Source organism: Eriocheir sinensis, chromosome 30 (assembly GCF_024679095.1).
Source record: "Eriocheir sinensis breed Jianghai 21 chromosome 30, ASM2467909v1, whole genome shotgun sequence".
NCBI classification, from domain to species: domain Eukaryota; kingdom Metazoa; phylum Arthropoda; class Malacostraca; order Decapoda; family Varunidae; genus Eriocheir; species Eriocheir sinensis.
In genome coordinates this window covers 8,141,881-8,158,978 of record NC_066538.1, presented here as the reverse complement: position 1 = coordinate 8,158,978, position 17,098 = coordinate 8,141,881, and the positions used below count along the sequence as shown (strand labels likewise).

General features: G+C 36.2%; 1 protein-coding gene and 1 long non-coding RNA gene across 31 annotated transcripts in view; both read left to right on the top strand.

Annotated features, from left to right (window-relative positions):
• The window catches only part of LOC127005543 (kinase D-interacting substrate of 220 kDa B-like), a 148,190-nt gene that overhangs the window by 112,972 nt on the left and 18,120 nt on the right, over positions 1 to 17,098 (top strand). For 27 of the 28 annotated variants that reach the window (XR_007758700.1, XR_007758696.1, XR_007758697.1 and 24 more), the window contains 2 exons: positions 2,799 to 2,948; positions 15,999 to 16,119. Coding sequence is in view for 7 of the 28 variants with exons in the window: in XM_050874468.1 (XP_050730425.1) it covers positions 2,799 to 2,948; positions 15,999 to 16,119 (271 nt within the window). In the remaining 21 variants the exon portion in view is untranslated. The remainder of the gene's footprint in view (positions 1 to 2,798; positions 2,949 to 15,998; positions 16,120 to 17,098) is intronic. The other variant, XM_050874472.1, reaches the window with a different exon arrangement.
• On the top strand, positions 7,724 to 11,678 carry LOC127005547 (uncharacterized). 3 transcript variants are annotated; one of them, XR_007758708.1, is made up of 2 exons: positions 7,724 to 7,976; positions 8,489 to 11,678. It is a non-coding gene; the product is annotated as an uncharacterized LOC127005547 (long non-coding RNA). The 3 variants fall into 3 exon arrangements; XR_007758706.1 differs by having other exon boundaries at positions 8,149 to 11,571; XR_007758707.1 differs by having other exon boundaries at positions 7,844 to 7,976; positions 8,235 to 11,571.

Genomic DNA, 17,098 nt, shown 5'->3' with positions numbered 1-17,098 from the left:
AAAAAATGTGAGGAGAAAGGAGGAGAAAAGAAAAGGGAAATGACAGGAGGAAAATATTATAGAGGGGAAAAGAGGAGGAGAGAAAAAAATTAAGAATAGAAAGAGAAAATGATAAAAGAGAAAATAGAAGAGAAATACATGGAAAAAAGGATAATATTGTAAGAGGTGAAGACTGGTAAAGTACTCCATGAAAGGGATGAAAATACTCTTTAATATGGAACAAAAAAACACCTTTATCAATACTCTCATGGCAAAGGAGAGAGAGAAAGGGACAATAAAGTGCAATAATATATAAATAAAGAAATAAACATGGGGATGGATGAAGGAAGATACTGAAAAAAAGATTAATCCTCCTCCTCCTCCTCCTCCTCCTCCTCCTCCTCCTCCCCCCTCACCATGCCTGTTACCATGACTCGACTGTTGTCTTCAAGCAAACTGTGATAGAAGCCAAGAGTTTTAGAGAATAGTTATGATAGGTATATTTTTCAAGCCGTGCAATCCTACTCTTAATGTTTTGTACTCTGAGTCGTAATGGTTCGTATTTTGTATTTACCCCAGTGTAGTTTTTTGCATTCCTATTTACGTTACCACTTACTGTATCTGTGTGTGTTTGGTGGTTGTGTGTTTTTTTGGGTCTATGTTTTTTCTGTTTTTTTATTTTTTTTATTGGTGTGTTTTTAGAATGTCGGTTTTATTATTTTTTTTTCATGTATATTATTTTTGTTTTTTGTTTTTGATAGATGGTTTGGAAGTCCTGATTTTCTTTTTCTCTTTATCATTTTTTTATCATTTTATCAGGTGTGTTTTTTGAATGTCAGCTTTATTATTATTTTTTTTTTTCATGTATATTTTTTTGTTTTGTTTGTGACAGACGGTTTGGGAGTCCTGATTTTTTTTTCTTTTTATCATTTTTTTATCATTTTATCAGGTGTGTTTTTAGAATGTCGGTTGTATTATTATTATTATTTTTTTTTTCATGTATGTATTTTTTGTTTTTGATGGATGGTTTGGAAGTGTTGATTTTCTTTCTTTTTATCTTTTTTTTTCATGGATAGGTTTTGAGATTTTTGTTTTATTCATATTTTTTTTCTTTGTTTTTGTTTATTTTTTGCAAGATGAATTTTTAAAGTATCGGTTTTATCAACGTACTTCATGCTCTCTTTTTTTATTTATCCTGTGACTGTAATTAGTATTCCTATTTTATCCCACCCAATTTTACGTGTTTCTGTAAGTAGTATTTTTTTTCGATTTTGTATCATATTCATCTTGCAATCACTTCTCTTTTCCGCAGTTGTGATTTTTAGTTGTGATTTTTACGCATCTAATAGATAAGTGTACGAGAGTAGTGTTAAGGAGTGTAGCGCCGAGCCGAGGAACACTGTGGCTGCCGAGGAGGAAGAATAAAGCTTTTTGTAAAGGTTGTTTATATTCTTTTTGACTTCTCCTAATTTTATTCTGCCCCGACTTTCCATATTGATTGAGGTGACCTTATGGCGGGTGATTCTTTTTTTGTTTTGCCTTGTTTTTGCTTTGTTTTCGCATGCACGGTGTTAATTTTTTGCTTCCTGATGGCTAAGTTGTTGATGTTTTTATGTTGTTTGTTTTGTTCTGCTGCCTTGTGTTGTAGAGTAAGTCAGTTATGCATAAGTGTTCTCAGGTTAATGTGTAGATATTGGCGAGTGTCTTGTTGATTTTGTCTACACGCGTTTTTATTTTTATTTTAATTTTGTGCATTTCCTATATGGTTTTACATTTTTCTATCAACCATTTTGTCAATCATTTATTCAACCATTTTATCAACCATTTTTTCAACCATTTTTTTATCAACAATTTTATCAACCATTTTTTTTATTTTAACCCTTTTATCAGCCATTTTTTTATCAACCATTTTTTTATCAACCATTTTATCAACCATTTTTTTGTCAACCATTTTATCAACCATTTTATTTGTCAACCATTTTGTCAACCACTTTATCAACCATTTTATCAACCATTTTATTTGTCAACCATTTTGTCAACCATTTTTTATCAACCATTTTGTCAACCATTTTATCAACCATTTTTTTTCTTTAATCATTTTGTTCATTTCCTTTGGTTTTACATTTTCAGTTTTCTCAAGAAGGTTCAGTTTGCAGTGCCAGGCATAGTTTAGTTATTTATTAGCTACAGTAGTTTACATTTAGTTTTGGAATGCTTGTATAAATTCATCTCATATTTCACCTAACTTCAATTTGAGTATGAGTTATTTAAACATGATTTTTTTAGTATAGGTAGTTAATAAAATAAAAATCTTAGTTATAGAAAAAAAAATCATATTCTACATTTATTTTTTGTTCGATAATGCACACCCAGTCCCTTTTGGTATACTAAACTGACTTTTCTCTTTATTACTCTATTATTTCAGGTTTTGTAGAGTAGACCAATTAATTCATATCTCCATTCTCTGCTTTGTTCCGTCAGTTATCCTCAACTCAGTCCCTTATATGTGGTGCTAACGTAACTTTTTCTACTTCTGTTTAATTTCAGTAGAGTGGAAATTAGGTTCATCAGGATAGTGTTTCGGTACAGACTGACGACCTCCCGCTAATAGTGATGATACTGATGGTGATAATAAACGTTAACTGTGCCATTCATCACGTATCATCACTATTAATTAACTGGGAGTGTTTTTTTTTGCCTTAGTGCGTTTGCTTATATTGCCTTCTATGCCTCCTTCTGTTTGTTTGTGTTTTATTTATGTTTGTCTAATCCCTTTTTTGCTTCATTCTTCCCCCTTTTCTCTCCCACCCACTGAACAGGGAGAATTGGGAGGAGGAGGAGGAGGTGAGAGGGGAGGAGGGGACAGGGAGGGAGGAAAGGCAGCCGGGAAGAGAGAGGAGGAAGAAGAGGAGGAGGAGGAAAGGCTACCGTTTCCAAAAATGATCATTCCAAAAATTGTGATTCAGCAGGTAATTTGAAAAGAGGGGGGACATTTTTTTTTGGTTGGTAGTAAAAACAATGGTGATAAATATATTTTTTTGGTTAATATTATATAGTGAAAAGAAATGGTGATAAAATGAATACATATTTTATTGTGTGTGTTAATTATAGGTGTGAAAAAGGTGCCTATTATATTGTTAAGTTAAGGATGAAAAGGAAAGTAACAATGAATTTTGATAGAAAGAAAAAAAACATATTAAGGACGCAAAAATTTATGGGGTATGGAAAAATCAACATTATTACCTATTATTATTATTATTATTATTATTATTATTATTATTATTATTATTATTATTATTATTATTATTATTATTATTATTATTATTATTATTATTATTATTATTATTATTATTATCATTATTATTTGTTTTGTATTGAAGATCGATAAGGTAAGTCAGGTATAATGATAATGATAATAATAACAATAATGACATTAAAAGCATAACAGCCAAATTCACATAGAAATGAAAATAAAGGAAACCAAATTAAGAAAAAAAAACCAAGCAATTAGAAAAAAAAGTACAAGAATAAACAAACAAACAAAAAAAAAGGAAATGAAGCAACAAAGAGGTAGAAAACAAACAAACCGACTGAACTAGCAATAAAAAGAATGGCAGCAGGAAACAAACAAGCAAACAAAAGTAAAATAAAACCAGAAAAAAACTTCAAAACTGAGGAACAAAAAAAAAAAGTTATAAAAGAAACACAGAGCGATATAAAGATGACAAAAACATAGATATGAAGTAGGAGAAAGGGAAAGGAACAACAATAACAACAATAAACAAACAGTACAAGTAAAAGTAAAAACAAAAAAGAAAAGAAAAACTAGAGTAAAGGAAAATGAACCGAAGCGAAATAAGAAATAAAAGATAAACAAATGAATAAAAAAATAACAAACAAACAAACAGTACAGATAAAAGGAAGAACAAACAAACAAACAAAAAACAGTCATCAAGAACCCTACACTCACACACACACACACACACACACACACACACACACACGTCGGTTTTTGTTATACGTGGACGGAACGTGTTTGGGGGAGGAACGGGACTGGTGGCGGCGGCGGAGGGGACGGGGTCAAGGAGGAGGTCACGAAGAGAGAGAGAGAGAGGGGGGGGGGGCGCCAGGTGTACGTCACGTGTTACCTGTTTGCTCGTACCTGGATACCGCGTGACCTTGAAATAGATGTTTTATATTTTTTCTTTCTTATTCACTTTCCCTTTCTTACCTTTTAATTTTCTTTTCTCTCCATTCTTATTTCCTTCAATATGGATAATGAAAGAATGATATAAAGATGCGAGATAAGGGAACGGGATAGGGAAAGAGTGGAGCGAGGAGAAGGTGAGGAAAGTAAGAAATGGGAGAGAACGGAAAGGGGGGGGGGAAGAGGAGAAAGAAAAGAGAAGTGGAGAGAGAAAGTAAAGGCCGAACGAACATGACAAAAAGACTAGCGAAGGAGGAATAAATGAGAAAAACAAAAATACAAAAACATAACAGGGATGATGAAGAAAGAGAAGTGAAGAGGAGAAAGAAAAGAGAAGAGGAGAGAGAAAGTAAAGGACGAAAAAAAACATGATAAAATAGACTAGCGAAGGAGGAATAAATGACAAAAAAAAAAAAAATAATAACAGGAATGATGAAGAAAAAGAAGTGAGATAGAAAGATAACAGAAGAGTATAAATATTAAGACGAAGAGAGGAGATAAGAAGGAAAGGAGAGACAGGAAAAGGGAGAGTGGTGAAGGATAGGGAAAGGGAAAAACAAAATTAATAGGAATGATGAAGAAATATAAGTGAGATAGAAAGGTAATAGAAGAGTATAAATATTAAGACGAAGAGAGGAGATAAGAAGGAAAGGAGAGGCAGGAAAAGGGAGAGTGGTGAAGGATAGGGAGGCAAGTTGACGGAGAGGGAAAGGGAAGGAGAGTAAAGAAAATGAGAGGAAGAACAAAGAAAACAGCCGGAAGACTAAGATAAAATTAGGAGATAAGGAGGCGGAAAGAAAAGGGGAAACGAGAAGCAAAAGTAGTGGGGAGAATAGAATTTGGAGATACTGTAAGAGTAGAAATAGGCAATGAGGAAAAGGAAGAAGGGAAGGGAGGAAAAATGAACTGGAGAAAGGAGGAGGAGGAGAAAATTGCAGTCAGATTACTATTAAGGAGATAATGAGAAAAAGAAAAAAAGGCAAAAGTGAAAGGAGGGAAAGCGAAGGCAAGATATAAAGGTGAAGAGGGTAGACAGGGCAAGAGGAGGAGAGAAGGAGGGCCAGCAAAATAACTGGAAGAGGGCGATAAGGAGGAAAGGAAGGGAGGAAGAAAGAAAAGAATAGTGGAAGGAAGTGATGATGAAAATAGATAATAAGGATTTTTTTTATTTACAGTAAAGGAAGCAGCTCAAGATAAAAAAAAGACAAAAAAAGCCCGCTATTGGAGAGGTCATATTTTTTTTTTTTTTTTTTAACGTCTTCGCCTGTAGCGCCTTTAGGCTCTCTTGGTAGGGCCTGATGGTCGGCCCCAGCCAGTTCTGGCGCAGGCAAGTGAAGGAAGTCAAGTCTTAGGCAGGAGGAAATACAGGCGAAGGAAGGCTGTTCCAGAGTTTATCAGTGTAAGGGATGCAAGACTGAAAGACTGACTCATGCATAAGGAATTTGGACAGTATAGGGATGAACAAGTGTTGAAAGTCAAGTGCAGCGGGGCCGCTGGGAGGCATGCAGTTAGCAAGTTCAAAAGAGCAGTAAGCATGAAAATATCGATAGAATATAGAGAGGCAATATTGCGGCGGAATTTAAAAGGGGTGTTGTCCTTATTTGCAGCATCTGTGCGGGGGAGAACTGGCGGAGACGATATCAGAACGCTCAACCTTGAGGAAGCTGATTTAGTAAGAGAGGAGATATGAAGTTTCCAGATAAGTTTTTGAGTTAAGGATAGACCGAGGATGTTTAGTGTAGAAGATGACAGCTGAGTGTTGTCGGAAGAATAGTGGATAGGTGTTTGGAAGATTGTGCCGAGTTGATAGGTGGAGAAATTGAGTTTTTGAGGCATTGAAGGACACGAAGTTCCTCCTACCCTAATCAGAAATTTAAGGTCTGAGGTTAAGCTTTCTGCAGCCTCCAGTCTGCAGTCTTGTAATTCCTGCTGGGAGGGTCTTCTGTTGAAAGAAGTTGAATAGAGAAGAGTAGAGTAATCGGCGTACGAGTGGACAGGACAGTTTGTTGCGGAAAGAAGTTTGGAGAGGGAGATTGGACATAACCCTGTGGGGCACCACTGTTTATAGGTTTAGGGGAAGAACAGTGACCGTCTATCACAGCAGAGATAGAGCGGCCGGAAAGGAAACTGGAGATAAAAGTACAGAGAGAAGGATAGAATCCGTAGGAGGGTACTTTAAGAAGCAAAGATAATTAAGAAAGGATAGAAGAATAGGGTAGATAAGGAAGAGGAAAGAAAGTGAAATAGAAAGAGAAAAGTAGCTATAGGAAAGAGATGATGGATGAAGATAATTAGAAAAATGAAGTTAGGAGAAAAAGAGAAGGAAAAGAAGAACCAAAGATATAATAGGAAAACCAAGACGAAGAGAGGATATAAAGAGAAAGGGAGGAAAGGATAGTGTAGAAGAGAAAAAGGAAACAGTTAAAGGGGAGTAACGAAGGGAAGAGGAGGAGAGATGAGGAGTCAAGTCAACAACAGGAGACCAAGATGAAGAGAGGGGATAAGAATGAAGGAAAAGGAAACAAAACAAAAAGTGAGAATAGAAAATAGAGGGAGGGAGAAAAAATGAAGGAAGGAGATAAATAAGAAGATGAAGAAATTGAAACGGGAAATTGAAAAATGGGAGAGAAATGGAAAAAAATGGAAAGGGGAAAATAGTAGAGTATAGAGAAGCAAGTTGAATGATGATAATGATGATGGAGAAAACATGGGGAAAAAGATGAAGGGAGAGTAGAAATGGGAAGAGGAGACAGTGAAAGTGAGATGGAGAGAAGAAATAAAGAAAGGAAAAGAAAAATATAGGAAAAGAAAGGTGAGGATGAAGGGAGGGAAGGTAAAGAGAGGAGATATGGAGGAAAGAAAAAAAAAGAGGAAAGATGATGATGATGATGTGTGAGTGTGAAGAAGATAGGGACAATCGATACCACCACCATCGCCTTCACCACCACCACCACCGCAAACCACCATGCAAAGGACACTGCTAAATTAGAAGGTGTTCAGCGTCGGGCAACAAAAATGATCCCTTCCTTGCGCAACAAATCTTACGAAGAAAGGCTTTTCACCCTTAACATGTTCTCTCTTGAGAAAAGTCGCCTCCGAGTAAAACTGATCGAATTTTTCAAAATACTTAATGGTTTCACGAATGTAGACAGATCAACATTGTTTATGATCGATGACACTGCGAACGTGAAACAATGGCATAAAACGCAAATGTAGACAAGTAAATTCAGACCACCAAATTTTTCTTCACCAACGATGTAGTGCGAGAATGGAATAAGCTCCCACCATCAGTGGTCCAGTGTAACACGATTGACTCCTTTGAAAACAAGCTCGACCGTCACATCCTTGAACTTAATGATACCTAGAGTTGAAATGCATCGTTTTGGAGCCTTCTGATTAATGTAGAATCACTTAGGTTTAAGGACAGACCACCTAGTCTGGACCATGGGGTCTGTGTGGTCTGATTTTCTATGTAAATTTCTCTCTCTCTCTCTCTCTCTCTCTCTCTCTCTCTCTCTCTCTCTCGCTCTTCCCTTCTCCCTTAACTGAAAAAAAAGCCAAATTCAAGGACTAACCAAGGTAATACTTTTTTTTTTCTCTCCCGCAACACACTTTACGAAACACACAAACCCGCCTTTTCAACACTCATCAACACGCCATCATCATCATCATCATCATCATCGTCATCATCATCATCATCATCATCATGTTTTAGTCCACGGCAGCACGAAGGCCTTTCCCAACGTCCTCCACCTCCCGTGTTAGTGCTCTCCATATTGTTCCGGCAAAGGTTTTAATTTCATCTCTTCAGTATAAAGGCCTTTCCCAACGTCCTCCACCTTTCATGTTAGTGCTCTCCATCCTGTTCCGGCAAAGGTTTTAATTTCATCTCTGCAGCATAAAGGCCTTTCCCAACGTCCTCCACCTTTCATGTTAGTGCTCTCCATATTGTTCCTGCAAAGGTTTTAATTTCATCTCTGCAGCATAAAGGCCTTTCCCAACGTCCTCCACCTCTCATGTTAGTGCTCTCCATATTGCTCCTGCAAAGGTTTTAATTTCATCTCTGCAGCATAAAGGCCTTTCCCAACGTCCTCCACCTCTCATGTTAGTGCTCTCCATGTTGTTCCTGCAAAGGTTTTAATTTCATCTCTGCAGCATAAAGGCCTTTCCCAACGTCCTCCACCTTGTGTTAGTGCTCTCCATATTGTTCCGGCAAAGGTTTTAATTTCATCTCTGCAGCATAAAGGCCTTTCCCAACGTCCTCCACCTTGTGTTAGTGCTCTCCATCCTGTTCCGGCAAAGGTTTTAATTTCATCTCTGCAGCATAAAGGCCTTTCCCAACGTCCTCCACCTCTCATGTTAGTGCTCTCCATGTTGTTCCGGCAAAGGTTTTAATTTCATCTCTTCAGTATAAAGGCCTTTCCCAACGTCCTCCACCTCTCGTGTTAGTGCTCTCCATCCTGCTCCGGCAAAGGTTTTAATTTCATCTCACTACCTGGTCCCTTATCTGCCCTGACTTACAATTCCTTCGTTGCCATTCTGTCCCTTCATATCTGTTATCTTCCATATTCTCTCGCCTTTTTCTCCTCGTCTCTCATCGCTTACACTTTCATTTTCTTTTTCCCGGTGTTTCAGGTGTTTGGGGGCTGGTGAACAGGCAGCTTACAGGGTCCGCATTCCTCCCGCTGTACCTGATTCGCCTCTTGAATAATAGATAATAAAAGTGAGAGTAGGAAAGGGAAGAAAAAAAGAGACAGAACGACTTTGGTTGTCCATTTGTTATTAGTTTTGTGCATGGTATGACCTGCCCAAGTCCATTTTTTTTTTTTAATCGTCATTTTTTTATCTTCTGTCTTTGTCTGTTCCCTAATCCATATTGCTCGGTTTCTGTCTCGCCTTTCTAATCGTCAAAATTGTCTTCTCTAACTCATGATGCGCGCCTCCGTGGTGCAGTGGTTAGCGTGCCTGGCTACGAATCCGCGGGCCTGAGTTCGAATCCCGGCCAGGGCAGTCGGCGTGCAACTCACCCAGCTGTTCATTCTCCCTTTCGGGCTGGTCGATAAATGGGTGCCTGGGGAAAGCAAACCGTGGTAACCTGGATGTCACACTGGCCATGTCCCGGGGTGATGGCTCTTCCCACCAATGCGACGGAGATGAGCACCGAGGCCAGGCACAGCTACTCGTATAATGCAAGCCCTCACCTTTACTTTACCTCTTCCTGTAACACCCAGAAAAAAAACTACGTAATCTTACCTGTAGCGCTCACGTTTGCCTGGTGTGCCTTACCTGTCATGTCCCGTCCACCTGTCATTGGCTGTTAGACGAGCCTCGACACGACCTCAGGTAACATTAGCGTGTGTGACCTTGAGACGGGTGACGGGTTACCTGCGCACGTGAGATGGTGGTGGTGGTGGTGGTGGTAATGGTGATGATGATGATTGCAAGGCTGGTGGTGGTGGTAGGGGTGGTGGTGGTGATAATGGTGAGGCTGGTGGTGGTGGTGGTGATTTTGGTGGTGTGGTGGTGGTGGTGGTGAGGCTGGTGGTGGTGGTGGTAAGGGTGGTGATGATGATGGTGGTGGTTAGCCTGGTATTGGTGATGGTTAGACTGATGGTGATGGTAATGGTGATGGCGGTGACGCTGGTGGTAGTGATGGTGGTGGTGATAGTGATGATGATGGTGGTGGTGAAGGTTGGAGATACTGATAAGACACGCACATACACACACACAAAAAAAAAAATGATATGCAGTAGAGAAAAAAATTATGCTTAGAAATACTTATGACAAGACGTGCATTAAATAGTAAACAAGTTGTAGTGGAATGATAAAAAGACGTACGATAAACAGACAAACAAAAATAAAAGTGGTTATCTTATTTATTTATTTTTGTTTAAAGGAGACGAAAAGAGATCAATTGAAACGGTTAATAAAAAGGCAAGCAAACATTGGCAATATGAACTTCACAAAAAAAAGGCACACACACACACACACACACACACACACACACACACACACACACACGCAGAGAAGGACAGATATGTAGTTACGTACCAGGAAGTCAGGTGAACGTTGATGGTAATGACGCAAAAGATAAAAGAAAGAGAAAACAAAGAGAGAAAAGACAAATAATCAGATAAATACTAAATAGAAAAAAAAGATAGACAGGTAAATAAACACTACACAAGAAGAGTTATTCGTACGTAGTAAAAATTAGCGATGAAGGATGAAAATAAAGATAAATAAAAAGAAAAAAAAGGAAAAGTGTGAATGATGAAATAGATGTTAGTGAATAGAATACAATAAATGAAGAAAGGAATAAACGAGAGAAACAGTAAGAGAAAAAAATCATGTATTGGCGTAAAGAATGTAAACGATACAGTGATCATAAATGTTAAAAAAAAAGGTAGAAACAAAACGAAAAAATAGAAAGATCGTAAAAGATGAAGCGTTAGTAACATTTGAAGTACAAAATTAGACAAAAATAAATGCTTAGATGTCCAAAAAAAAAAAAAAATGGCAGAAACAAAACGAAAAAAAAAATAGCGTAAAAGATGAAACGTCAGTAACAGTTGATGAAGTAGAACATTAAAATATAAAGTAGTGCGTAGATGATGATGATGATGATGATGATGATGATGATGATCCTTGACTTTCCCATGCTCAAACAGGTAACAGTTGTCGTGATCATGGACAGGTGAACAGGTGGGGAGAAAACAGGAATGAAATGTTTGAAAGGGAGAGTAAAGAGAGAGAAAATATATAAAGTGACAAAGGATAGATAATGAAATGTAGAAAAGGAAACTAAGAGACGGAAAATTGGCGAGAAAACAAAAGGAATGGTTGAAAGGGAGAGTAAAGAGAGAGAAAAAACATTAAATATCAGAGTAAGGATAAATAATGAAATATAGAAGAGGAAACTAAAGATGAAAAATTAGAGAATATAGGGAAAAAAATGGTTGAAAGGGAGTTTAAAGAGAGAGAAAATAAAAAGTGACAGAGAGGATAGATAAAGACATGTAGAAGAGGAGATCAAGAAACGGAAAATAGAAAAGAAAAAACAAAGGTTGAAAAGATGAGCAAAGAAAGAAGTTAAATGACAAAAAACGGATAGATGATGAAGACTAAGAAATGGGAAGTAAGAAAGAAGAAATAATGAGTGAAAGGATGAGTAGAGACAGAAAGGATAGATAATGAAAAGTAAAATAGATAACTAAGAGACGGTAAATTAGAGGGAAAATAGGGAAAAAAATGATTGAAAGAAAGAGTAGAGAAAGAGAGAAATAAATAGAAGAAAGGATAAATAAGAAAGTAGAGAATAGAAAACTAAATGTAAAAATGGAGAGAAAATAGAAAAAAATGGTTGAAAGAAAGAGTAGAGAAAGAGAGAGAAATAAATAGAAGAAAGGATAAATAAGAAAGAGAATAGAAAACTAAATGTAAAAATGGAGAGAAAATAGAAAAAAATGGTTGAAAGAAAGACTAGAGAAAGAGAGAGAAATAAATAGAAGAAAGGATAAATAAGAAAGTAGAGAATAGAAAACTAAATGGAAAAATGGAGAGAAAATAGAAAAAAATGGTTGAAAGAAAGACTAGAGAAAGAGAAGAAAAAAAACGACAAAAGATAAATAAAATAAAGACATATGAAACTAAGAAATGGAAAATTAGAGGGAAAATAGGAAAGATCTGGTTGAAAGTAAGAATAGAGAAAACAATAAAAGAGAAAAAGAATGGATAATGAAAACTAGGAAACTGAACACGGGGAAAAAATGGCTGAAAGGAAAAGTATATAGAGAAAACAATAAATAACAGAAAGGATGGCAGATAAGAAATGAAAAGAAGGAAATATAAAAAAACAAGGATTGAAAGGATGAGTAGAGATAAAATAATAAAAGAGAGAAAGGATAGATAAAGAAATGGAAAAGAGGAAACTAAGAAATGGAAAATAGGAAAGAAAAATAAGTTAGAATGAAGAGTAAAGAAAGGAATTAATGGGAGACAGGATGGATAAAGAAATGAAGAATACGAAACAAAGAAATGGGAACATGAAAGAAGGAAATAATGCATGAAAGGGTGAGTAAAGAAAGAAAAATAAAGGATGATAGATATAAACGAAGAAATGGAGAATAATGAATAAAAGAGAATTTCGAGGTCATAAGGAAAGAAGAAAATTAACTATAAAATGTGATAAAAATATAGTTTGAAAGGATGAGTAAATAAATGAATGAAATAACAGAAAGGAGAGATAATGGAAACTAGGAAACGGAAAACAGTAAATAAAGAGGAATTTCGGCCATAATAAAAATAGAAAAAATGAAAGTAAGATCAATAAATTACGTAGAGTCAGGTACATTAACAAAAACATTGCTCCGTAGATGAAAACATAAGCCAAGTAGATGAATGATGAGATAGAAAAATAGAAAGGTAGAAGATAAGTAGATAGATACATGATAACTGATATTCGTAGTTTTACAGGAAAATACATTAACCCGGAATTGACCTCTCTTTTGGCTGCTCTTTACTTTTATATTTTATAGGAGTGGTGAGTAGCGGGCTTTTTTTGTACTCTTTTTATTGCCCTTGAGCCGTGTCCTCTGATGTAAAAAAAAAAAAAAATACTAAGTTTAACACACGGACCGATATATCACAGAAAAAAATAATTATATGCCTCCAGATATATATAAATAAACAAAAAGACAGACAGACATATGCTTTTATACACAATGTAATTACACAGGATGAGAAACTGATAGACTAAAATATTTGAAAACCAGATGAATGGAAATAAAACATAAATAAGTGAATAGGAATAAGGAAATACACAATTTGACGGTAAATAGATAGAAAATTAATACACATCTTTGTTAAATAGACTGAAGGACCTCCAAATTAGACGAAAACTAGATAGATATAAATCTAAAGTACGTAGATAAAAATAAACGAATAGACAGTTAGATAGATAGCCAGATGGATAGATAGATAGATTGACAGATAATTTTATATACTTAATAGGTATACCAACATGAAAGATACCAATATAATACAAAAATGCAAAATGAATGAAGAAAAAAGATGGATAGAAATATACGAAAACAAGTGTTAATAGCCCAAAAACTGAGCTAGATCGGCGTCGCATGAACCTCCAACACCCCGCCAACAATTTATATTATGCAACTAGGGGTCTAAAATGGAAAATGCTGAAAAGTAGAGATGGCGCCACTATAGACACTTTCCTGCGCCACAACGGGCTGGGTCCGACCATCAGGCCCTACTATGAAGGCCTAACGGCGCCACAGGCCAAGACGTAAAATATATATAGATATATATATATATATATATATATATATATATATATATATATATATATATATATATATATATATATATATATATATATAATGCCATGTTGTAGGGTTCATCAGGGCTAACAAATGTTATTATACAATGTCATGTCTACAATGCATGGGTAAGCCAGGAAAGCAATTTGAAGAGAACAAGAAGATGGACAATCTGCTGATCGATAAAAATAATACAGATAAATGGATAAGCAGGATAATCACATACACATGGAAGACATAAGAAATTACAGAGAAAGAGAAACTGACAGACGTGACAGAATTAAAACACAAACGGAAAACTTAACCTCCCCCCCACACAAAAAAAATAAAGAACATAATCACGTGAATAAAACAAAAAACAAACAAATAAAAAACACTTGCATAAAACGAAACACAATATCCCAGTTTGTGTGACGCGCAGGACGGCAGGTTTGTGGCGTGCGTGAGAGGGTCAAGGTGGAGGTGGCCGGCGGGGGGCGGGGGGGGGGGGGGTGAAGGACAAGCTTGGGGGGGAGGGGGGGACGAAGAGTCGAAAATACGAGGAAGATGAGCCTACCTGTGGTGGGGGGGGGGAGGAAGGAGAAACGTGAGAGGTAGGAAAAATGAGACAGGGGGAAGTAGGGAAAATGAGGAGAGAAGTTGGAAAAATGAGACGGAGAATTAGGAAAAATGAAACGGGGAAAGTAGGAAACATGAGAAAGGGGGAAGTGGGGAAAATGAGAAAGGGGAAAGTAGGAAAATAAGGACGGAGAAAGTAGAAATATTAGAGAGAAAATAGAACAAAAATTAAAGGAAGAAAAAAAAAATGAAGTGTAGAAAATATGGAAATGTGAAATAGAAAAACAAGAGTGGAAAGTAGAAAAAAAGTTATGTAATGTGTGTGGAGTGTAAGGAGGTGTGGGGGATGAGGGGCGGGACAAAGGGGGGCGCCTCAAAGGCAGGTCACGTAGGCTACAGGTAATTGATTAGTAGACAAACTCACCCACACTCTGGCAACACTACAACTAATCTGGTGTATATATTTTTTACAACTTTTTCTTACGGATTGTAGAAGTGGTGCGATCCGTTTTCATTTTTATTTATTTATTTACTTATTTATTATTTTAGCTTGCAGTCTCTTGAATTGACATAGACGGTGGCTGAGTAGCTAGCGGGTTCGCGTCTTGAGAACCACTTATCAACCCGGACTCTAGATTCTCTGTCTATAAAAGAGGATCAAAGATGAGCTCCGGGGGGCAGCATGAGCCAAGCGAGATGGCGCCAGTATAAACACGTGTCTGCGCCATCGACCACCAGACTCCAACAAGAAATCCTACCGGCGAAACGTAAAAACACTCCCCCCCTCCCCCCCACACACACCTACCTCCCCCTCACACCCATACATCTCAATCCCCCCCCCTACACACACACACACACACACACACACACACACACACACACGCACCGTTCCAAGACGTGCCGCGTTCAGTTGTATCAAAATATTCTTCAATTTATATTTAATCGTCAAATTCATGGAAGACGACGACAAAAACTTGAAGCATTGTGGAGATTAAAAACAGTTAAGTGATAAGGACGTGGGTGGCTGAGTGACTGAGGGCTCGACTTGTGTTCTTGTGGACCCCAGTTCGTGTCTCTCTGTAGTAGATGCAGCACTCTCGCAACGATGATTTTTTTTTTTTTTTTTTTAAATGGAAGAATCTAAGGTGAAATGAAAATTGATAAAAAAAGTTTCCTCTCTTCAGTGCTTCCGTAAAGAGAAAAGACGAAACAGGAAAGGATAAAAGAAGTGAGATAAAGTAATGAAAAAAATAATGATGGAAAGTTGAAGGTAAACTAAAATAAGTGTGAGGTAAGCAGACGAAAACGACGACAGCAATGATGATGCTGTTGCTGCTGATAATAATAATAATGATAATAATAATAATAATAATAATAATAATAATAATAATAATAATAATAATAATAATAATAATAATTAGGATAGCAATGATAATGATAAAAAACTAATAAAAGGTTCATGTAGAGCAATAAAAAGAAGCTCAAGCCCCACAAGAAAGGTAAACGTAGAAAATGTGATGAAAAAAAGTAGAATTAATGAAGCAAATAAAAGAAAAACTAACGAACAAAATATCAGAAAGAACGAAAAAGGAGGATAAATAAAGCAGATAAAAACAGAATAGACCAAAATATTTAAAAATAGAGAATTGATCATTTGGCAAAAAATATTACGATGAAACTAATAAAAAAGGGTAATATTAAGATAGATAATTACTAGCAAAATATTAAAATAAAGTTGAATTGAATGATAATAATAAACCAAAATATATAATACTTGTAATGATCCTAAACAAAACCAATACAGGAGTAAGGTCACATTAAGTAGGGTAGGATAGACAGGTAAGGATGTTAACACGGAAATACACTAATTAACACGTGCTTACCTTTCTCTCCCCCCTTCCCCCCCTCCCCCCCGCCAGGTGACCATGGAGGAACAGCTGATTTTCGGGGCGCTGCAGACCCTGAACGAGGAGGCGTGCGAGGACGTGCTGGAGGAGCAGGAGAAGAGGGGGGAGGCGCCCCTCTCATCGCCCCCCGCAGGTTGGTGTTGGGGGTGGGGGGGTGGCGGGGGGGGGTGATTGTTTTGTGGTGAGAGTGAGTGGATGGGATGTATTTTTTTTGGGGGGGGGTTGTTTGTTTACTTGTGTTTATATGTGTTTGTTTGTTTGTTTACTTGTGCTTGTGTTTGTTTTTTGTTAGTGTTATTTTTTGTTACGTATAAGTTTATAAATGAAGTAGTTTTTTTGTTTTGTTTACTTGTGTTTGTTTGCTTGGTTGGTTACTTGTGTTTACTTGTGTTTGTTTTTGTTCATGTTATTTTTTGTTACCTATAAGTGTTTAACTGAAGTAAGTTTTTTGTTTGTTTACTTGTGTTGGTTTGTTTGTTTACTTGTGTTTATTTGTGTTTGTTTGTTTGTGTTGTTTTTCGTTATAAGTGGATAAATGAAGTGAGGTCTTTTTTTGTTATATTTTAGTTTGTTTGTGTACCATGTGTGTGTTTGTTGATGTGTGATTGCTTTTGTATGTGTTTGTTAAGAAAGAATGATTGGAATGAGTTTTTTTTGTTTACGTGTGTGTGTGTGTGTGTGTGTGTGTGTGTGTGTGTGTGTGTGTGTGTGTGTGTGTTTTAATGATTTGTGATTTTTTTTTCTCTTGTGCGAATGAGTGACACACGGTTTTAGTTTATTTTTGTTTTAATGTTTGAGTGAAATGAATTTATACAACATTTGTGCTTTTTATTTATAGGATTTTCAGTAAGGTACACTTCTTCATATATATAGCTCTTTTTTATTTAGTTTTGTTTATTTATTTATTTTTATTCATTTTATTTGTGTTTCATTTATCCATTTATTTATTTTTTTATTTATTCATTTTTTATTAAAATTATTTTTTCATATTCTTATTTCAATTATTATCTTCTTAATATAGTCTCATTTTATTTTATTTTATTTATTTTTGCTTATTTTCATTTCATTTATTCATTTATTTTTCATTTATTCATTTATTTTTCATTTATTCA